The 24,493-nt window shown below is 30.6% G+C and overlaps 1 protein-coding gene and 1 long non-coding RNA gene across 2 annotated transcripts; one reads left to right on the top strand and one right to left on the bottom strand.

The window, feature by feature from the left end:
• Nucleotides 1-21,712: 21,712 nt before the first annotated feature.
• Nucleotides 21,713-22,058, bottom strand: LOC149094575 (uncharacterized). Its single transcript, XR_016201002.1, has 2 exons — nt 21,843-22,058; nt 21,713-21,778 (listed from the first exon to the last, which is right to left on the bottom strand). It is a non-coding gene; the product is annotated as an uncharacterized LOC149094575 (long non-coding RNA).
• Nucleotides 22,059-22,136: 78 nt separating this feature from the next.
• LOC107361365 (serine/threonine-protein kinase RIO1-like) lies at nt 22,137-24,091 on the top strand. Its single transcript, XM_015928184.3, has 3 exons — nt 22,137-23,342; nt 23,414-23,614; nt 23,702-24,091. Exons 1-2 carry the CDS (start codon nt 22,197-22,199, stop codon nt 23,516-23,518), a joined length of 1,251 nt encoding a protein of 416 aa, XP_015783670.2. The 5' UTR covers nt 22,137-22,196; the 3' UTR covers nt 23,519-23,614; nt 23,702-24,091.
• Nucleotides 24,092-24,493: the final 402 nt, after the last annotated feature.

Raw genomic sequence — 24,493 nt, 5'->3', positions numbered from 1 at the left:
AAGGGAAACTTCCTTCTTATCGTAGCATCATCATTATCATCCTTGTTTGATGATATCAATGGGCAAGGGTTGAAGGACTCGAGGTAGGGTTAAGTTACCGTTACCTTATGGGTCTGTGTGAACAACTTTTTTTCACTTTTCTTTTTCTTCTTCTTCTTCTCTTTCTCTTTGCTCTTCTTGCGCTTCTTTGGACGCCTTTTTTATAACGGGCTCAAAGGAAAGGGCTATTTAACAACTTGTCAAGGTACAAGGTAAAACATAATGGAAAGGATTCTCGTACAAATGACGACAGATAGCGATGAGTCCTTGAACAGGGTTTAAAGTGAATCTTGAACCGGTAAATGGGTTTGAAAGAGTTGAATCTTTCCTCCTTATTTGCTCAGTCAACAATAAGATTTGACTTTTTTTTTGTTTCTTCACTCTTCTTTTGTTATCATATTATTATAATATTATTATTCTGGATAATGTTGTATCTTTCACACACACACAGAATGCTAACAACCAGATTGTGCGCATTTAATCCTTCAACTACCATTAGCTTCTTCAGTAGCTGTATCTTGTCTCAATATTGAAAGTAAAAGGATACAGGGTTGGTCGAACTTTGAAGATGCTCGAAATTCAATTGCCATCATTGGACTCGAGTTTGTCTCTTTTTTGCCTCAAGAATATCACCTCATATTGAAAAGCCGCAAAATGCGATAACATTGATTCTCATGTTTGACATTCGATGTAGTATGAAAGGGTTACAATCTTGTAATCTTTGTTAGTGAAAAAGCGAATGCAGTTTGACCGTAACATAACATTAGTAACATTTCATTTTTTACAGTTTACAGTTTTCTTTCTCATAAAAGGTCGCTTGTTTGCTTAAGAGCTGTAAAATTAAAAGCCGGTTAGTATTAAAACGATTATGGCTCATCGGCAAATTCAAACATCGAAATGGAATGAAAGTTGCAAGACTTTCCTAGTCACGAAAACACCTTCAATTGATGAGTTTTCCTATCTTTTAATCGATATTTTTTTGCAAGTTTCTCGAGAATATTTCAATAAAAAAATGGAAATTTTTGTCAATTTTCGTTCTATTGTGAAATTCATTCAAGATGCCAATCAATTAACTCTAGAGTTTAATTAGACTTAGAGATTTTCCGCTCGATTTTCCCGAAAAAAATGAATCAAAAAACTATTTTGATTGAGTTAAATCATGTAACTTTCATGATGAATCATAACATGAAATGATCTGTAAAATTGGTCGACTTTTCTCTCGCACTTTTATCCAAACTTGAACGTCAACAGGCTAAACCCAAATGTGGTAATTATTTTTTTATTTCCTTCCCTTTAACACTGACAAACCATTCTGATCCAAAACATGCTACCAACATTGATAATTGATGAATCTTGAGATTTTATCAAAACTTGCATTAATCAAATTTCAACAAGTCAACCTTAATCACATGAAGAAGTAATTTTCTCAGTAAAAAAGTTGCAAGTAAAATGAATTTAAAAGCAGAAAAGAATCAATTCTTATTTTCCTTCAGCTCTTTTCAGAATTCAATCGAAATGGATTAAAAAGCTTAAAAAAAGGAAAATTTTCGCAGAAAAAAGGTAAAAATTATTGATCAAAATTGGCTTAATTATTGTCTGGTTGCTAAAAAATTGATCACGCATTTCAAAATACTGGTTATATAATTATCTTTTGAATCCCATTTCGCTCTAAAAACATATCATTAAACATTTGCAACAAAATAAACAAATTTTTTACTCAAAAAAAGAGCGAACCAGAAAAAAAAGGAAAATGCAATAAAAGTTTTGGGAGTGAATTTTATCTCAACTTTTTTTATAGGAGTTTAAATTGTAAATTTATCGATCCGATGATAACTTTTTTTTCTGGTTTTGCAAATTTCGACTCCCAGTCTTGTTGCCCCTTGTGAATAAACGGAAATGACGGTTTCAACTGTTCATCATCTTCTCCCTCCCTTAACACCCTGTAGCTCCAATAGGATCATCGAGATAACTCTTAGTGTAAGTAAAGTGTTAAATTTATTCAAACCTCCAAACAAACAACCAATGGGTTTACAAGAAAAGGTTGACAATGAGAAAAGAGTTGAAAGGAAAAGAAAAAATGAAAACAGTAAAGATGATGAGGAATGGTGAAGATGATGAACAATGATATTGAATGTTGGGAAGGAAGGCGAGATGAGAGTGACAGCAAGATGGAGTTGATTATATTCAATGTTGATTATTATCCATCAATCAAAACAATTAATCGATCAAAATTAAATCTTTTTGAAAACCTTTAACCATTCATTTTATCCTAGTGACCGATTAAACTGGATTGTTGAAGAAAGAAAAAAAGTTGAAGATTAAAGATGAAAGAAGAAATCTTTTTTCTCTTCTTCTTCTTCTTCTTCTCACCAATCATCATCAACTGAACACACACTTTGAGATTACTAATGATGAGACTAATGGTGATAATGATAATAGCTCAATTCATGTTCACGATCTTCTTCTTGATTCATTCGCATGTTAAAAAGTGTCATTAGTTTACTCTTTTTTAGTGATTAATCGATATTGATTGAAACGCCAAATGTACCAGGTAAGCCTCAAAACATGATCTAAACCTTTACCTATCATTGATGGTCTTATTGATGAAACCGTTGACTTGAAAAGAAAAGAAAAAGAAAAGCAAGAAAAATTGAAAATTGAACATCTAATAAGGTGGGAAGAGATTGAAGATGAGCAAATTGAAAAGGTTGACTTGATCAGACAATTTGGTAACAAATTGAGATCCATCAAACACGGACAATGAAACTGATCAATAAGTGATCAACTTACAAGAAAAAAGAGGTTTCTTTAAACCTTTAATGTGCTAAGTTGAACTGATAGTCAAAGCCACCCTCAATAAACTTCCCGTGATGATGCATAACTTATGAGAAGAAGAAAGAAGAAGATGAAAGATGAAGAAAAGGTAAAGAAGAAGAAGAAGAAGAAGAAGAAAGGTAAAGAAAAGGTTTTACGGTTATTTGGCTATTAATAATCAATCGGCTCAATCGGGTTCAGTTGATGAAAATGATTATAAGATGATGATGCTGATTGAAGATGCCAATGATAATCGTCCTTCAATTTCTTCCGTCGCCTTTTAATGGCCTTTTCTCACCGTTGACCTAGTTACATCTTAAAGTAAACTAAGATGATTGCGATAAAGGTTATACAAGAAAAAGGAAAGAGTAAAAAAAGTGTGACTCACTGTAATCAAAGGGAACAATGAACATCATGGGAAGTGTCAATCTAAGATGATCGATCCTCAATCTCTTTCTTCTCACTCTCTTATCATCACTTCTCTAATCTTCAAACTTTCACTTCTTTTCATCTTAACCTTTTCACTTTTCTTCTCAACTTTTTTCTTCTTCTTCTTTCCTTCTTCATCTTTACTCTCATCGATGAATATTAATAGCAACTGGTGAAGGACAACTTAACACAAAAATCAATCCCTTTTGCCGTTCATCTCATTCCTAATTCCTTCTTGACTTCAACCTTTATCATCTCTTGGAAACTCATTTTTTTGTACTTTTCAACTTTAACATCTTCAGCTTATCCAAATGCATTAAACTTTCTCAGATTAACTGACTTTTCTTGTTCATTTTAAACAAAGTAAAACATTTCAAAATGTTGTTTGTAAAATAATTATTATTATTATTGCTTATTCCGGAAACTTTAGTCAACATTTTCATGGTTTGATGGCGATGAAAATTAACTTTCTTAATTGTTTCTTGTGTTTACTTTTACAGGGAAACAAGTTATTGACTTGTTATTTCTGTTCACATGTTTAATGTTTATCTTCATCTACATCATCTTTACATCATCATCATGTTCATCTCGTATCTCAAGGCACCAGAGACATGAAACAGGCCTCAATTTGTTTATCATGTTTAAACATTTAAACAATTATCTTTTTAAACGTTGACAGAGTGAAAAGATTAAGACAAAGATTGTTGATCATTTCAACTTTATTTTCTCGTTCGCTTGCTGCAAATGTTTTAATGTTGAGTTTGTGACTTTGATTTGGTTAACATGATGCTCATGAAAATGGAAACAAAAAGGTAATTTTCTTTTCACTTTCTTTGTAAATCCATTTAGCAATGGTAATTGATTGATTAAAGAGACAATCAAGAGAAACTATCAACTGTAACATGATAGAAGCGCATGTTCTTTGATCATGATCAATGGAAAAGAAAAGAAAATTTCGAGAAAAGAAAATATAATTTTTCTCCTTTTTTTGCATCTTTTTTGCATCTCATTAGTAATTGATGGTGAGACTTGGTGCTCATTACTTTTTTTTGGGTGAAACAGATGAGTTATAATGAGATGGTGGGAGGATCAGGCGAAGGAGGATGATTCAGGTTTAGATAGGAAATCATTTTGAATAATGTAAACACTGCAACTGATGAATTCTGGTAACTTCATTGGAAAACAGAAGTTGAATATAAACAAAAGATAATGGGTAAGAGTAAGGTTTTACGGACTCAGGCAGAACTTGAAATCACACACTTTCGCTAACCAATGATGAAATTGATAATGAATATGTAAACAGGCGATTATTGAGAATTTCATTCAAGTTTAATTGTTTAATATCTGAAATCAATGATCAATCAGAATTTTCTCTTCTCCTCTTTCAGTATTCCTGGATTTGCTGGAATAGTAAGGCATGACTGGTAAAGAATGGAAATAAAATGTTTCAATGTTGCATGGTTATTCACAGTCTAGGCATATGGTCATCAAATTAGACTTGTTTTAACGGAAGTTTAATCAGCTTCAATTTGATTCAATTTTTGGTCAGTTTCACATTTGGTTCAAGCAAAATGTTGCTAAGTTATCGTTGAAATATTATAGTTAATTTTGCTAGTGTACATCCCGAACTAAGCCTGGAAACGAATTGATCAACTCGAATCAACTCTGGACTAAATTGATTCATTTCCAATCTTTATCAGTCATACCTTAGTAACTAACAATTAGTTCAATCATCATTACCTTAGATTTAATTTTAAAGATTAACCTGATTGGATCTCAATATAAATGTCCCATGTTGCCGCTCCTTATTCCGTATAACCTTTATTCTTACCAGATAATGTTATTCAAAAAGTTTAATTTTAGACTGAAAATTTTGCTTGGATAACATTCGGATGAAATGATGTAATGATTAACACAATTCTTGATGAAAATTTCATATTTTTGGTTCCTTTGAAAAAACAAAAGACTCGTTTGCAATCAATTTGATATTTTGCATTCGCTAGGTTGGTTAAGAAGTGAAAAATTACTTACTTTCGCCTGGGATTAAATTGTTGATTGAGTTCGTAAACACGAGCATGGTATGAAGTTCCTACCTCTGGTTCAAAAACACAGTAAGAAACTCCACACCGAGCTTGCGATACCAACACTTGATGAGTCCGTGATGGTTAACAAGAAACAATGGAATGATGCCGATGAAACACACTAGATGATTGATTGGATGAATAAGGAGTAAAGAAAAATGGTGGATGAGAAGAAGAAGCAGAATAAAGAAGATGATAATCATCCTTTTTATTTAATTTCAAGAGGAGTGGAAAATTCATGCGCATGAATTTAAGATGAAAAGAGGAAGAACCAAAAATATTGGGCAATTTTAAACAATTTTTATTTCTGTACAATAACTCCATCTCTTGATGATAATCAAAACCTGAGTTATGTAAATGCAACTCCATCTAAAAGTACAATTTAAAACTAGCTTAACTTGTTGTTTATATATTTTTATAGCAATAATCATCGATAAAATATTCATTTATTTTTGTTGATTCATTAATTGTACGCAGTCTAATTAAAAGGATGAAAAATGATGAACAACTTATCCATAAGAATGACTTTAATTTACAAATTCAGGAAAATTCAAATAAGAAAAGCACTGTTAAAACAATAATCTTTCGATGAGTTCAATTGGAGTTTCTAAAGAGATAGACATTAGATTAAACTTGAATGGTAAAGAGAAACATTTGCTTTTTGACTTGAACTAAAAATGAAGCTTAAAGTCTAATTTGAAATTACAGATTCAAATATTGCGACCATCATTTGATAAAATCAATCAACTTGTGGCTCAATTTTCTGGAATCCATCGGCAGATTCCATGGAAAACACTGCAAGAATCAATGCAAGAAACACTTGCTTCTATCAATATCTCCATCGTTTTATTGAAAAATTAGTTGATTCAAACGATAAGATGAAGCATCAGCAAAACGATCTTAAAAATCAATGAGCTGCGAATGCATCACAAAAGGCTAAACTAGATTAGACTTCAGTTTCATGTCTAAGCCGGAGTCCTGATCACATTGCTGACTTTCAGGTTTTTAGTAGACATTTTAGGCTAAACTACAAATCTAATTAGCCTAATAGCTAAAATCTAGAAGTCTAGCAAGATGAAAAGAAGAAGGAGAAAAATTGGTTTATTTTCAGCAATTTTTATTTCTGTATAATAACTCCATCTCTTGGTAACAATCAAAACCTGAGTTATGTAACTCCATCTAAAAGTACGATTTAAAACTAAACCTATTCTTATACTGCAAGAGATGGCGCTGCTATTTCCAATTTGCTGTTGAACAAAACAGTTTTATTCACTGGCTAATCCTTTTGATTTCATTATAGTCGCCTTATTAATTTAATTGCTTTGTTTTTATCATTCATTTTGTTTTAAAACAAATTACTAACAATATAGAGAAATATTGAGAAATTATGTTTCCTTTTTCTATTGGTTTTCTTATGAATCAATGGGTCAACTCTATCCTCACTGTGAATCTTCATGGATGACTTTTGGATTCATCAGTCGAGACAATTGTTGGTAAAAGCCCAAAACAGCCAAATACAAAGCTGCTTAAATCATATCAATTCGAATCGCAAAAATAGTCCAAAAAAACCTTTCTATGGAAATTTAATGTCAAACAAAATTTTACTTACAATTTTGTTAGAATATAATTTATTAATGATAATGACTAGAAGTTTCAAATTTTGCTCAATGATTATACATGTATGGACATTAAGCTTTCGATCGATGCTTATTTTTTATTTTAATTTCAATTTTTTCATCAAAAATATCAATAAGTTCTGCGAACTTCAAATCACTTCTTCATATAGTACATATTGATAAGCTAATTAATTATAGTTGATTAACTCCGATCGAGTCAAAAATGGTTTACATGCACTTAAATCGATGCTCTTGTGTCCTTAAAATTATTGAGTTAATTGATTAAGTCAAACTTATTCAAAATTGAAGCAAAAGTCAGTGGTAAAAAAAGTACTTTTTGATTCTTTTAATAAATCTGATCATTTAAGAAGTTTTGTATTTGGCTGTTCTGACTTTGGCCGTTTTAGACTTGGCTGTTTTGGGCCCAAACCCAATTGTTGATTGGATTAATACTTGCTAATTATTTATATTTTTCGTCTACTGTAAGTCCTCGGTTAATGCATAAAAATGTGGGTTAAGCTTCCAGAAAAAAATCAGAAAGATGGCGCTGTGTATTAGGTTCTATTGATTCAATCTTAATGACCTGGAAATTGCATCTCGAGTCCTAATATAGACTTTTCTGCGAAAATTCACCTCAATCATTTGAAAAATGCTCAAAAGTAATACAAAAGCTTGGATAAAAGTTGTGATTAACAAGATATACTTTTGTAATAAATGTTGTTAAAACGCTTATCCAACAACCAATCTGACTGCCAAGTAAAAGCGATCAAGCGAAAGAGATTTGATTAAAAGCAAATGTTATTCTGTTTCTCATTTCACTACCAATAATAATTATAAATTTAATATAGATTCAGGTAAATGTAATTAATAACCGTGAATAATCACAACCAGCCAACATATACAATGGTAGTAATGGAACAGCCAAGAGATACAATGTTTCACCTTACCGTGATTTAAATACAACAAGGGAACATCAAGTCAACATAAAACCAAAGAGGAACCAAAAATGAAACAAAAAAGAAACAAAAGGTCAAATGAAGTCTCAATCTTAGTAAGTGATGAACATCTACAAGGTTAGCCTTGACCGTTATCTGACTATTGAGCCACAAAAAAGAGGAAAAGGTATGAAAATAGATCAACAAGTAATCATAATTTAATGCGATACTAACATACATTTGGTTTGCTAAAATTAATAGACACTTTTAATTTCAACAGTAACCTTCAACTTTCCCTTTGAGGTTAAAAAAGTAAACAGTGGATATAAGCAAATAACCAAACATTGGAAGGCAAAGAAACATTTAATAAGACGATGGAAAAAAGCTAAATACAGATTTCATTTGGCATCTTTAACCTCATCTTCAGCCTCACCATCAATATCCAAACAAAGTGTTCAATTAGATGTAACCTGGAAGTGTTATTATCAACCATCAATATATAATGATACTCAATTGACCAGCTTTTTAGCAGTTACTAAGATAATGGCAGATGCAAAGTTGTAACAAAAACGACAAACACTTTTTGTGCGGCAACTTTTGGGTTAAACTTGTTATTTCAATCAGACTTGCGTTAAATTGTTCCTGCCTTTAACAATTGTTTAACCAAAGTAGTAGCTGTTTGGGAAACACACATTGACGCAAGAAAAGCAATGAAAAAAGGCTTTATCAATCGACACTGAGCATGGATCATTGAAGATACTCATTATATTATAATACAAGGAAAAGATGGTCGAACAAGACTTGCATGAAAAAAAGTCTTCTCGATTTACTGGATATGATTGGCTGAAAAGATACTGAAAGCTGGCCTGATATTATTATTCATATTCTGGACTCAAACATGATCTTCATTCAAATCGATCCATTAACAAGACAACAGTCAAATGAAGTGAACAAGAAAAAGATTCAATGAATATAAAGCAATGTAAAGCCTCATGTTTATCTGATTACTTTGCACTGTTTCCAGCCAATTGGAAGGAAAATAGGAAAACATTTTGATTGTGTCATCGCGAAATGGTGCATTTCATGCAAGATTAACCCTCATGTTCAATGATTACATTTGCAGATTTGAAATTCAAAGACAAAACTGATGATAATGGCAATAATAATGGGAACGTAAAATTGAACAACATGAAATTACATTTAGACGATAAAAAAGGTATCAACTGTAAATGATATTTTGCTTGTTTCCTTGAACATGAAAATATTCATTTTCATCTCCAACCTTTCCTGGCATCATCTTTACTCAATCGATCATTAAATGGATAAACAGAAAAACATTGTTTCACCAAAAGCTGATAATGATAGTTATGCAAGTGCAACTCAAGGAGAAGGCAAACAAAATTGTTTAATCAATTTTCACTGTTAATGATGACAAAGTTTACCTTTTTCATCATTATTCATTTAGTGTCACAATTTCATCTCTTTTCATCATCATTATATCCATGAATTATGATGAACCTTTTTAAATTGATAAACATGTTGAACTGTCTAATGGCGAGAAGAAGGCGAAAACTCATCATCAATTATCTTCACTTGGAAAGAACTGTTCATATGAGTTGATATTAAAAAAAATTCATCATTTTTCGTTTCATGACATTCCTCCATCAATACTGTTGAGCGGAAAAAAGAAGCAATATTAATATTCAATTAATGAAACTTTATTCAATAACAAAGTTGATTGAAGAGAGAAAAGAGTTTTCCTTTTGAAATACTTGACAACAAATTGATATTATTAGAATTGGGTTTGATAGTAAAAAATGAATTTTCTGTCAACTGAACAATCTCAAGAATGACAAAATTGAAATGAAATTGTTGATTGCCTTAAGGATTTGCCAAGAAACAGAAAGAAGGAAAAGTTGAATTTAATAAGAAAAAGATTGAGAAAAATCTGGATGAAAATGAATCTTAAGATGAAAGTGAAGATGAAAAAGAAGAAGAGAAAACCAAAGAAATTTTATATTTTATTCTTTCCCTTGTTATATTAGTTTTTTAATCAACTGGATAACATATAATAAATGCCAAACAGAATGAAATATCAACAGTATTAAAGTTGAACATTGAAAGTTCATGCAAGTTTCATGAAGAAGAAGAAGAAGAAAATTAAAAAGATAAATTTAACCCAAAAACAGGAAGAAGAAGAAGAAGAAATCTTTTCTCTTCATTTTGTTCACTTTTACAGGATGATGATGAAGGGTGCGATGAAAATGAAAGTAGAATGGTTTAAGCAATCAAACCATAAAATTGAATTTTCCTTTGATTTTCTCTATCAAAACAGTTTCTCTGTTGAAGATCTTTTTTTTGTGTGCTTCTGTTATTGAATTTCACATCATTATAATCATCTTGATGCAAAATAAACGATTCTCAGTGAAACAAGACTAATATTACCTTGAAGCATTTTCCCTTCTTTCATCTTCTAACTCTCACTTTCAGCCTCCATCTTCATCCATCTTTCCCTTCATTCATCTTCAACTCTTTCAGTTTACTTGAGCTTTGCAAGGTTAAAATATTTTCCAACTCCTTTTAAAGACTCAACCAATCAGCTCAACTATACCTTTGCTTCAATCGATAGTCAATTTTAAAGTAATACAACAACAGAGTAAACATATTTTGTTTGTTGAGTCTTAAAGAGAGAGAGAGAGAAGAGGAAAGAGGAAAGACAACAACCTATACCTTAGGGTGAGGGAGGAGGAGGAAGATGAATGAGGAAGATGAAGAAGAGGAGTGAAATTGTATTGTATTGGTTGCCTATTGATGGCGATTAAGAAGCTAAAACTTGGGCTTTTTGTTAACAAAATGTCGTCAAATCAATATTTTACTTTGGGTTTAAGTTGTTTCACTCAACTTTATGTTGCTTTAATCCCACAAGCCAGAGTCTAATAGGTTACTTTATATTATGTTAAATACAAATTGGTTGAAACTGCCAATATCGATGACTAACTTGATTGCAATTGTCGATAAACATTTCTTTATATTTAAAGTTTAAATTATTTTCAGTCAAAGTTGAATCACCATGATATCATTACAACTGATCAGAAACAATCGCTTTGTAATGAACATTTAAGGAGTAAAGTTGAAAACTAAACAATGAAATGATCAGCAATATTAGGTTTATGCAAATATGGATGAAAGTCTTCTGGTTATTTCACATTAAATTGTCAATTTTATTCGATAATCTAATTATACTGAATTTATAAAGAAAATTTCTTTCATTTTTGTATCAATTTTATCAAATGTGAATGTTGGGTTTCGAAGTTTTCATGAAATAATTATCGATGATAGCATTGATGAAATATTTCTGATCTTTAGTCAGATTTGAGTAAAAAGTCATTCTGTTATTTTTCATTATTATTGTCATTATTGTTTCAGTTGAAAGAGATTCAAGTTGAATGAATGCATTGATCATGACTGTTGATCTTTTCATTGGTTTGTTCATAACTTGAATGAAAGTCGAGTGGCACTTTGATGCTGATTGGTTCAAGTCAATCTCATCATAATTCAGTTTACTTTCAAGTTGATCTTAAACTAAATTAAATTGAACCAGATTTCACTTCATTAAACTCAAAGAGTTGACTAAAAGAGTACAAAGAGTTTGGGTTTAATGATGAACCAGAAATTTTTTGGGTTCATTAAAATTTAAACCTTTAAACTGACATATTGGACTTGAAAGGCTTTGTATATCAATTGTAATTAACTTGATGATTGATTAATGAATTAACAGGAAATTTGTGTTAATCCAACTTCTCTCTTCTGGTTAACATTATTAATGGCACTTGATAATGATAAAACAGTGTAATGATTATGTTAAATAGATGTTAAAATTATTAGCATTATTATTAGTAAACAGTTGGTTAATAGATTAATAAAAGATGGAAAAGGAAGGAAGAACGGAATTGATGATGATTATCATGATTATTTTATTAATATTATCATTTTCATCATTAAAGATGATTATTATGAGCCAAATGAGTGTTGAGTGTTTTAAACAAGTGATTCAATGAGAAGCAAAAAATTAAATTAGTTTATTATTATCCTTATTATATTTAAATAATGATAATAAACTCGAAAAGGTTTTAATAACCTTTATTATCTAGAGATTGTATTATTACCATTTTAATGGGTTAACCTATTAATCACTCTTATCGTCTAATAAATGATTTAAAACCACAGAAAAAAATGTTTAATCAAATTAAGTTAATTGTTAAATTAACAAGCGATGAAAATTGAGTGAAAAATGGCAACTCAAAGTTGATCAATTGGTGAACATTTCAAGTCGCGATTCTATGACAATCTTGGAATGTATTAAATTGCAATTGAAATCCGCCATTTTAGGTTTGCCTCAGTTGGATGTTCATGATGATGATGATGATGATGATGATGATGGGTTTGGTTGCTTTAAAGGCCTGATGTTGAGTAAATATGATGATGTTTTTGGGTTCAACCAATGATAATCTTGAGTTTGAATAAACATTGAGAAGTAATAACATAATAATATGATGATTCTGAATCAGCTTTACATTGTTCAACTTATGGAGGAAATGATGATGAAGATGAAAGGAGGAAAAAAAGGGTTCATCCATTGATTCATCATCTGTTTCTTTCCTCTTTTTCTTCATCTTTTCTTTTTCTTCTTTTTCTATTTTTTTCTTCTCTTCTTTTCCTTCCCTTTACATTTTATCATTAAAATGTTGAAACTGAAATAAAAAGATGAATGCGACTGAGAAAGAAAAATATTGAAATATTCAATTCTCTGTTGATATGGATTTCATTTTCAACATTTTCTAACAAAATTTTCTTCTTCTCATGATTTCCTTTTTTTCCTGTACTTTTCCATTAAATATTAATATTCATAGTTTTATATCAACTTGTTTTCAATCAATTTAATTAAAAATGCTTCATTAAAATAGCGTTCAAAATTTACTGAAATGATTGACTCAAGAGAAAGTCAATAATGAATAGAATCTCAAATTTTTAGGTTTCGGGTTTTGGGTTTTCATTCAATCCTCGATATTGCGATTATAGTTTCAACATTTTCTGACTTTTATTGGTTTCAATGTTTAGTCGACCTTTGAATAAAATCATTTGATGCAATGCTGATGTCACTCAACAACTTTTCAGACTGACTCATCATTCGAACTCTAAATTCATAGAAATGTTTAAAATCTAAATTCAGCCAACATCTTGAATCGCATTCTAACCATGAAACATCTTAAACCAAACCCATTTCTTTACCTTTATTCAAATGCGCTTTAAAGACGCAAAAATATTCACCCTTCCTCGCAGAAAATCATCTTTCACTTTTCATTTGTTATTTTACCTTTTTATCATCATTCTCTCTTCTTCTTCTTCTAAATCTCTTTTTGTTGCCTCTCGAATTCCTGCGAATCCGTTTTCCCTTTTAAACTCAAACTGCACTTTCTCTTCTTCTATCATCATCATTACTCCTTCTCCATCTTTCCATTTCTCATCATCATTCTCATTCTTATCTTCTTCTTCTTCTTCTTTATCTGGCCCTGTCAATGTTAAATGACTTTCCTATTTTACCCTTTTCTCTTCTTGCCACCATTTCCATTCTCTTTTCATCTTTTCTTCTTCTTCTCTTCCTAAACATCATTTTCATTGGAATAATATTCCATTGATATTTAGTCTTATCCTTTATTCCTCTGCTAATCCTTTATTTCCTTGATTATTAATTCCCAACTTCGATCATAATCTTAAAACTCTATTCAAGGCCACAATCAACTCCAATCTTACAATAATCAACCTGAGAAACGGAAAAGTTTAAAGTGAATGAAAATGGAAGAAGAATAAAAGAGAAGAGAAAAAATAATAAACTCAAGTTAATTGAGCAATTAACTGAATAACTGAAACACTGATTACCACAAATCAACATCAAGCAATTATTATAGACTAAAGTGTTTCAATCAAAACTTGCAACAGCAAAAACTAAGCTAAAATGGAAAAATCGATTTTCAAAAAGTTTCAATTGATATTCATAAGTCAGATAATTATTCTGAGATCGTCAAGCTTGACTGAACCAAATGCAATTCATATGCTCTATACTATAACATTAAATGACTCCAAACAAAAGTTACTCTAGACTTGACAACGGCAATACTAAAAAGTGAACAAAATCGCAAAAAAGGTTAGACTTTTTGAAATTAACTTTGCTAAGCAAATGATAATTTTCAGAACAGAATCAGTCTAAAAGTTCATTTTTAACTCTTGTCTCAATAATCGCCATCATTGACATCATTCGAAGTAAAATTGTCGAATGGAAAGATGCATTTAAAAAAAAGATCGAACCAGTTTTAATGAGAAACTTAATGTTTCGATTAACCTTTCGATTTTGAAAGAAAAGTTAAAAAATGAGAAAAGCAGAAACATTGGATTGACTTTAATTTTCAATTAAAACGCAAACCTTTCCAGACATTTTGTCAACTGGATCAATATGGGAATGAAGGATGAATGCCGATGAATAAATGCACCAATCCTTTTCCTTGTCACACAATTGATTGACTGATAGTACCGATGAGCACAAAGAGAGTCACAAAAAAACGATCTCAACTCATCTCAAACTCTTTCTTTTTTTACCTTCAAAATCATCTTCTCTCTTGAATCATTCATTTACAAATGACAAATGCCAAACACGACCGGATACAGTTTGACATACATATTAAACCAAAGAGTCAAGGATAAGATGATGATGAAGGAACCGCTAACCCAAGATGCCTTTACCTAACAAACGAAAACACAAGTCTTAAGGTGTTTTCTCATCTCTTTTCCCTTCTTCTTCTTCTTCTCTACCTTTACCTGTCTTCCTCATCCCCACCAATCTCTCTCTCTTCACATTCTCCTTTCCTTCCCTAAAAAGTGAAAATGAGGTCACCTTATGTTATACACTTTCGCATTACCTTTACCCTTCATACCTTTTGATGTAAAGTCACAAATGAACAGTTACTTTGATTCCCTTACCAAAGGAAAAGGAAATCTAATACCGCTTCTTTTCGATATTACATTTTGCTCCTTTAATTGTATTACAACCATTACCATGAAATATCTTGATATTAATCTTGAAGTCCCTTAAATCCATAACCAATTTAACCTTTTCCCTGCTTCTACCTTAACCAAAGTTCACCTCTAATCTCAACCATCTCAGCTCATTTTTCAAATTAAATCCAAATAACCTAATAAAATTAAATAATCGAGATAAATTTGGTAACATTTTCCTTATACATTGTTAAATAGAGAATAATATTATTCTCATTTACCTGGAAAATTTATTCATTTTTTTCTCTTTTCTCTTCTCTCTCTTTTCCTCAATCTAATTAATTGAGTGAAAGTTTCAAATGTAATAACAGAGTTAATAGTTTCATTTGCATTCTTTTATCATTTCCACTCAGGAATAAATTCATGGAAACATTTTCACCCTTTTTTTCCTTGATCGTCATTTCCGTTCATTTTCAATTATCTTTTTCCAATTTTCATTTGTAAAGTGATTTATATAATTGAATAGAGGAAATTAAATGTCGCCTCGATCAACATTAAAAATGAAAAGAGTTGAGGATTGGCCATTCTAAACGGTTCTTTTCACCATTTATTTAAATGCTGAATGGCCTAAAGATGATAATGATGAGAGGAAAGATGAAGAGGTAAAAAGACAGGTAAAGGGATCGAGAAATGGAAAAGAAAAGGTAACAAAGGGAAATGTAAAGGGAAAACTGGAAAACACCTTAATCTACATTCTGTTGGCACACAAAGTGATCTTAAGTTAGCGGTTCCTTCATCTTATCCTTGACTTATATGTGTGTCAAACTGTATCCGGTTGTTGTCATCTAATAAAATGAATGATTCAATCGAAATTTTTGTCCCATCGTTTTGATTAACCAGGCAACTCGACATCAAATGACAACAAATGGTTATTGGGTTAAGGCTAGGAAAGAGTTGAAAGGAAAGTTGAATAAAGATTGAAAGTTGCTCGCCATCTTCAACTTGATCATTCATCTACTTTTTTCCTTCAGTTTTCACCTTCTTTTACCTTTACAGTTTAAATTGTTTGATTGATTGTTTGTCAATTGTTAGACATCATTTAAAGTTCATTCTGTGGTTCCTTCTTGTACAACATCTTGACTTTTTATTCACTTTCTGGGTGAGTTAACATCCATTTTTTTCCTTTTTTAGATTTCTTCTCAAAGTTAAATGATGAATTTGCGAGTTTTGGTCAAACCTCTGGTTGGTCAGAAAATTGAGAAAACTTTTGAAATTTTTTTCTCGTTTTTTTCTGGTTCCGAGTTTCATGTTTTCAGTTGTTGGCATTTGCTTTTGCGATTGTTTTTCAAACATTGAAATGTTTACCATCAAATGGATGGGATTGATTAAGATTAGTCAAATGGCTTGAAATTAATCCAACAATTGAATTTGACTGAATTAAGCGTAACAATTGATACAAACCTCTATAAGATTAAAGCGATTACCTGTAAATGGATAGTTGAACCGACGCAAGCGCAAACCTCAAACATTCAAAACTATAGTTTTTTTTGGCAGCAATTTTTATCTACAAATGGTTCCATTGAGATTGGTTAATTTCATCTCAATTTAGTTTGAATTAATTACCAAATTAAAGGTGAAAATCGATTGTTTGTGCTTACAATCTTTTCCATGCAAAGAGACAGGAAAAGACAAAACATCAACTCGCATCAACAGTTGGATAATCATGAAACCATCAAAATCATATTTTAATGCAACATCAAATTTTCATCCAAAAATGATCAAAGGAACCAAATAATTTGCAAAATTATTCAGTGAAAAGTCATCAGTGAAATGAAATGAATGTTGATCAGTGACATTGGATTTTCCATGAAAAAGAAATGCAAAAATAAAAAGGTAAGTTGAAAATGTTTTACTCACCAATTACAACCAGATAATTCCGATTGATCACAATTGACTGGAAATTGTTTCTTCTTTAGATTGCTTTATGTAACACAAACATGAACAGTTGAATGAATGTTGATACATTGAAAAGTGAATAGAAATTGAATAATGGAAAAGATGGTGAGAGTTGTTACATGATGTTGTTCATGAAATACACAGAGTGGAAAGAATGGTGAAGAAAAACAAAAATAAAATAAATTTGAGGCTGAATATTGAGAAGTGAAATAATAAAGAGAACCGGTTGTTCACCGTTGCCATGGAGTTGAGCCTTTTTCTGGTTAAATAACAAGCCCAACCCTTTTGCCTTTTATAACCCTTTTTGGTGTCGAGCTTGAATGATGATAAAGTTAGTAAACAAGAGCGAGTAAAATGGCGCAAAGTCAGTCTCGACTTTGATATTGATGATAATATCGATTGATGATGTTACTGTTTGTTGCTCGCCAAAGATATGGAAACTTGATGAAGATGTGAATATTAATGGATCCTTTGCAAAGGGTTCATTTGTTTCTGCCTTTGCTTACAAAAAAAATACATGAATATATCTCAGAATTTGTTCAATTTTTCGTCTTCTTCTTTCCAAACAAACCTTTTCATCACAATTCATCCTTTTGCATCAAACATTTTCTTTGCTCTTGTTAACTCAACAGATTATTGTTTTTTTTCATCTTTATTCTCATCATTTTTTCAGCTTTATCTTCTTCTTTTTTTTATATAACAAACTGATTATCTGATGATAATAATTCTTGTTCATTCTTATTATCATATTGAACCTTTGTTATCATTATCGTTATCATCATATAAATTGCTTTTCCAGAGTTTATAGACAATTCTCAATTTTCCAACATCATTTTCATCTTCATCTTCCGAGTAAATATAAACTCAGTAAACATGACAACTCTTATTATTCAACAGTAACATGTCATTACTTTATCATCATCATATTATAGAACGCAAAGTTTACTCTTCATCTTCTTCTTCCATCTTCTTCTTCTTTTTTATCCTCTTGTTCATCTTTTCTCATTGCGATCATCGACCAATAGAATGGAGTAAATTTTATCGATTTGGTATTATTTATCATTGAAGTGAACTTCATTTCAATTCTAATATCTTTTAAGCTTTACTTTAAATTCACAAAAAGATGAATTTCCTCCAATTCCAGTTTCATCAGTTTCATTACTTTTCTCATTTCAATTTACTTTGATTTTCCAGCAAATCTCACATTTCAATCTTTTCTTGTTCTTTAATCGTTTTCATTCCAATTTTACTTTGATTTTCAATTCTCAGAACATTTCAATTCTTCTTTTGGTTCAATTTTGTTTAGTTTTAATCGTTTTAACCATTTTCATTATTTATTGGAAGGAAAATACGAAAAGAAAATGATAACTTGAAGAATTGATTGAAAGTTATTGTACATTATCATGTTTTATAGTAAAATATGGTTGGCAGAACATTATGATTACACAAATATGCATAAATTGAATTGATAATCAATGATCCTTTACCATGTTATCATGTTTACCAAACATTCTATAACAATATTTTCCTTTTTTTCTGGGGAGTTTCTTCCCATCGCCATCATCATCATCCTTCTTCTTCTTCCTCCTTTCATCCCATTTCTTCCCTTCAATAGTTCATTCCACTGAACAAATGTTCAACTGTTTAATGTTGTTATGATGTTTGAATGATGAGCAAAACTGAAACATCCGTTAACATCAAGATGAATAATCAATAAGTTTTCCTTTCATCTTCTGTGACCATATTTATTGAAGTTGAATCTCATTTCTGGCAAGATTCCAGTCAATCCTTTATCTTCCCTTTTCATCTCAAGAGACTCAAGGAAGAAGATGATCATCTCAACCATTTTCATCTCTTTCCATCAAAAGTTATAGATCTTGTTCCTCATCTCATTTTTGTTATCAACACACAAAAAGAACCCAAAAAATTGGACCTTTCCACATTTCGCCTGACAGAATTGACTTTAATTAAATGTCAAAATTGAAACATTAACTGATTACAATGTTAATTGTGTTAATGGAGCGGTTACTGAAAAGGTAACAATTACTTGTCACTTGTTAAACAGTGGAAACAATAAAAGTAAATGAAGTTTGAAATATTAAAAGGTTAATAATGCACATTAAAAAAAAGGAGAAAAAAAGAAAAATGAAAAAAATTCTGAAACAAGGTTTGTTAACATGGTAATGATTGTGGTTTAGTGTAATGTTTAAATTATGATGAAGATGATTATGCAGTTTGATTGCCATGTAATTGGCTGTTTCAAGATGAGGATGAAGGAGGATGCAATAGTGAGAATTGAAAGAATAGGCTTTACATGTAAATAATTATGACACAGGCAATCAAGGAAAGAATGAGAGAAAAGAGAGAAATTCAGTGAACAATGAAATCTCTAGGCTCTAATATTAGGAAAGGGAAAAGATGATGAAAATGATGATAATGATGATGAGGAATGAAAAAAGAGTTGTTAATGTTGTTATGAATGAGATGAATCGCGTTTCTTTGTCTATGTTTATTATGAATAAAAATGAGTTTATTGGAGTAAAGCAAGGAAAAAAACTGGTTAAATTAATCGACCTTTTTTTTCTTGTGCTTCTTGTTCAACTTAATTCATGTTAATAGAATCACATTAACATTGAATACTTTTCTTCATCTTCTTCTCACTAAACCTTCCTCACTCCTTTCCTCACCCAATTTCAATTATCTTGTTCAAGATGAGTTGATTAATTTGTTCATTAAGTCAACTTTCAGCTTTTTTTTACTCTTCACTTTACACACTTTTGTTACTTTGTTAACTTTGGATTAACTATTAAACTGTAATTGAGACAGACAAAGCAAATTATCATTATAACAATGTAATCAAACAAGTCAATCTTTTCACTCAATTAAACTTTAATCAATTAACAATGAGCAAACAGTTAATTTGCGGTTTCATTCAATTCAATCATTTAACTCCTTCTTCTCATGTTTAACATTTTTAATTGAAACCCAATTTAACCCAAAAAGTTTAATCGATTAAATTGCAATTATTCATTTCATCTGTTGATTAATTAATTGCGTTTAATAATTTCTCCAGAATCTCGATTTTCTTTTCATGTTTTGATTGTAATTTTACAGATTTTAATTGCGATTTTGGTTAACTTTGAGTTACGATTTAAATTGGAACTCGATTTTATTGCTATTTTTGATTATCGATTCAATTGCAATTATTGTTGCATCTGATTAATGATGATTTTTTTCGAGAATTTGAATCTTGATTGTTAATTTTTCGTTTGATATTTTGGATATTTGATTGCGATTTGGATTCTTTGCTTTGGATTGTTTCATTTTTCAACTTTAATGTTGGGATTGGGTTCAAACGGGTTTGGGGTTTTCATTGAATTAAGTTTTGATGGTCTTCTGTTGTTTAATTGAAATTTGATGAACAATTTAAATTGTAACTTGAATTGTTTCCTTGGCTGTTCAACTTGTCTATACTTGCTTTCCAGGCAACTTATAGGCTCAGAATAGGAACCAAAATTTTGTGTGTAAACTTGCGTGAACAGTTTATCTTAATCATGATTGGAAACTCATAACATCAATATTATTATGGAAAAGGAAAAATGTTATTAGAATAAATTTTTTCTTCTCTTTTCATCCTTTTCTTCCAACTCTTTCTGTCTTATTATTTTCAATTTAAAGTTAGATTTTAATGTCAATCTGATAAAATGAAATTCAATTTTGTCTTTTTGCTGTTCATTATTTTATAAATAAATGTATTTTTTGTTTGATTGCTCCGAGCATTTCATTTTGTTTTAAACTTCCGATTTTAATGTAATAACCTTTTTTTTTACTTTTTTTCAACTTCTTTTGCTTTAACTTTGTTTTGTTATTAAATATAAATGAAGTTTTGCTCATTTTCAGGGTTTTAAGGAATAAATTTGATCGTTTAATTGATCTTTCAAAGGAATTGAAATCTGAATTTAAGTTAACCAATTGGGTTTTGCCTTTAGCATTGGAAATGTAATGATCGTAGGAAAGAATTGAAATGAACTTTACATGGAATTCAATTTTCTTTCTTATCTTCCTCATCTTCATCATTCTTTGTCTACAGATTTTCAACTTCTTCAAGATCATTCATCAGACTTTCGAATCATTTTAATGTCAATTCCATGAAACTTATTTTCCTTTTTTTTCTACTCATTTTATCTTCTTTTTGTCATTGGCTTTACCAATGCTGATAATGATGATAAGGAGGAGGATGATGTGGATTGAATAGGAATATGTATAAAGAATGGATAAAAGGAATAAGAATGAGAATGAAATTTGGTGAAAGCAAACTCTGTTGTTTGAGCTTTTCCTTTTTACTTTTTTTTCATTTCATGAAAACTCTGACTTGAATTGTGAATCAGCACATTCAATCCATAAAATAATCTTTTATTTAACATTTTGCTTCTTATTACACTCTATTCTCATACTCATCATCATTATCATTATCATCTGACTTTCCATTTTACTTTCTTGCAAATAGCTTCTCATTTTATAGACGAATCGAATGAACAAGAAAAGCCTTCAATATATTAATGATACTTGCTGATGGACATGAGAGAAACGATTATTTACATTCTTTGGTTCGATTGTCCGAAGATGCTTCGATTTCTCTGATTTGATTATCTAGGCTTAAAATTTGGATTAAACGACTGAATATTTCTGCTTGGCTTGTTTAGTCTTTTCAATGATAACTAAAGTCTGAGCATCGTATTCAGGAAGAGGTGCATCTGTTAGACATCATTATCGCAGTCAGATTAATAGTCAGGATTTAGATTAGCATATTAATAGTCGTGAATTCGTCAAGACTCATTTCTTCTTTCATGTGTAAGAAAAACTATGATAAAACGAGAAAACAAATTTAAGTAAATGAAGCTAAAATTATAGTGAATAGAACACACCTTAGCCTCATCGGGATCAACTACTCCATCATTATTTTGGTCAAATTTAATAAATTGTTGGACTTCTTGGTAACTTAAAATTCCATCGCTATTCTTATCTAATTCCTTGAATGCAGCTTCAGCCATTAACTTTTCTTTCTCTTCAATTTTAATCATCTCAGCTTCTTCCTGAGCTTTTCTCTGAGCATAACCTAAATTCATAAATTCCTCTTCATTCAAATTTTGCGGGTTATTTAAACCAGTTTAGCTGAACCACCGACAGGAGCCGCTTTTTGCGCCAAGTTTCTGTTATTAAAGTCAGCCTTGCAATTTTGTTTAATTTGATCTTGTTTTCTTAATTTTTGTTTTGTTAAAATGGACCAGGAAATGTTTTATCACGTTTTTGACCACCTACACACATTATCTGGACACGGATCCTCTCATGTAAAAGATAAATCCGATCGTGCTACTGTTGAAAAAGTGTTGGATAAAAAAACAAGATTAATTATATTCAAATTATTAAACTCAAAAATTTTCGAGTTCTTCAATGGGTGTATTTCCACTGGAAAAGAAGCAAATGTTTACCATGCCACTTGCTGTAATGGTAGTGAAAAGGCGATTAAAGTTTTCAAAACCTCCATATTAGATTTCGGAAATAGAGAAAAATACGTCTCTGGTGAATTCAGATTTCGTCATGGATATTGTGGCTCCAACAGGAGAAAAATGGTTGCTACTTGGGCAGAAAAAGAGATGAGAAATTTGACCAGAATGTATCATGCTGGAATCAATTGTCCCCAGCCATTTATATTGAAAAGTAATATTATCGTGATGAGTTTTATTGGGGAAAACGGTATACCAGCTCCACTTCTTAAAGATGCCCATATCGGTTCAACTGCTCGACAACTCTATTTGGATTGCATCTTAATAATGCAAAAGATTTTTAGGAAATGTAAATTAATCCACGCAGATTTGAGTGAATTTAACCTCATGGTTTTCAACAAAAAACTAGTTCTTATTGATGTTTCACAAGCTGTTGAATCTAATCATCCCATGGCTTTTGAATTTCTTAGAAACGACATTTCTAATGTAAATGCTTTTTTTAGAAAAAAAGGAGTTACAACTTTCACCATTCGTGAAATTTTTGATTTTGTTATCAATCCTGATCCTGATAGTGATGATATTGAAGAAAATCTAAACCGCTCACTAAAAACTATTGAAAATCTTACTACAGATCAACTTGTGGAAAGAGAAAAATCTAACGATGTTTTTAAGGAATCTTTTATTCCACAAAGATTAGATCAAGTCTATGACCCAGAAAGAGATGTTTTTAATCCAGAAGCAAATGTGGAAGCTCAGCTGTATAAAGAAATTAAAATAAATATACATCAGGCTGACTCCGAATCCGATTCTGATTCTGGACCTAACTCATCCTCCGAAAATGAAATGTACAATAGGGATTGTAAAAAAATGAAAAAGGTTTCTCAAGCAAGACCTCGTGATGAATCACCTGCTAGTAGAAAGGTAAATATAATTTTCTTCGAAATATTCTTGAATTCTTGATATTTAATTCATATTTATTTTCTTGTATTCAGCTACGTAAACGTATCGCAAAACTGGCTAAACAGGAGAAACGGGAAAATAAAGTTCCTAAATGTCTAAAAAAACAGAAGACAAAAAAAGGTCCAAAGAAAAAATGATAATGAGAATCATGAAATTAAATCAAAGCGAGAAATATTGTTGGAAATAACGATTTATCAAATTGTTAAAAATGATTTAATATATTTTTCCACATGGTACTATTTTACTTTCTCTACCGTTTCACAATTTATAACAAATGTAATAATTATATAACATTTTTAATTTGTTTTATTTTATTACAGAACTTGGGGTGATTGGACAGGAGGAGATTCAGATCGTTATTCAAGAATGCGATATGAGAATGGTGTACAGTGTTGGAATGGTCCTGCTCGATCAGTTGAAGTTTACCTTAAATGTGGCCTTAACAATGCTCTGTTATCGACAAGTGAGCCTTCGAGATGTGAATATCGCTTTGAATTCGAAACTCCTGCTCTTTGCAGACCAGAAAATCAAAGTAATTCTCATGAGCATACTGAGCTTTAAAATTTGAGCATTGAAAATTTAATGATGATAAACCATCATTCCGAACAAACAAACGATGTCATTTTTACATCAAGTCCTTTTAATGTGATGGTTTTTTCCTTTTTTTCAATGCACATTCCTTCGAATTGTTAATAATTCATTTATTTATATTCCTTTAATTGTAAATTTATTTCCGGTATTGATTTGTCACTGGTTTGCTTCTGTTAGCTTATTAGATATTTGATTACATAGCAAACTCAAAGAGAGGAAATATTCTCATGAATTTTCATATTCATTTTGGGCATTTTGAATAATGCGTTTTCGGCTTTTCAAAAATAGTTCTGAAATAATTTCTCTATACTTCAAGGTGTCTGTGAGATGAATTGGCTATCAAATTATACTTTTCGTGCATATTTAATCACAAGTTTACCAAGCTCAATCATATTCGGTTTATAACAATACAATAACAATACATAATGATCTGGATAGCATTACAATCACAGCAATAGCCAGTAAAGATTAGTCACAAAAATTAAGTAAAGTAATTAATCAATAAATTCCTCTTAATACTT

Source organism: Tetranychus urticae, chromosome 1 (assembly GCF_039701765.1).
Source record: "Tetranychus urticae isolate SD_2017Ah chromosome 1, NJAU_TeUrti_SD_1.0, whole genome shotgun sequence".
Taxonomy (NCBI): domain Eukaryota; kingdom Metazoa; phylum Arthropoda; class Arachnida; order Trombidiformes; family Tetranychidae; genus Tetranychus; species Tetranychus urticae.
Note: the sequence above shows the minus strand (reverse complement) of the source record. Positions and strands in the feature narration are given on the sequence as shown.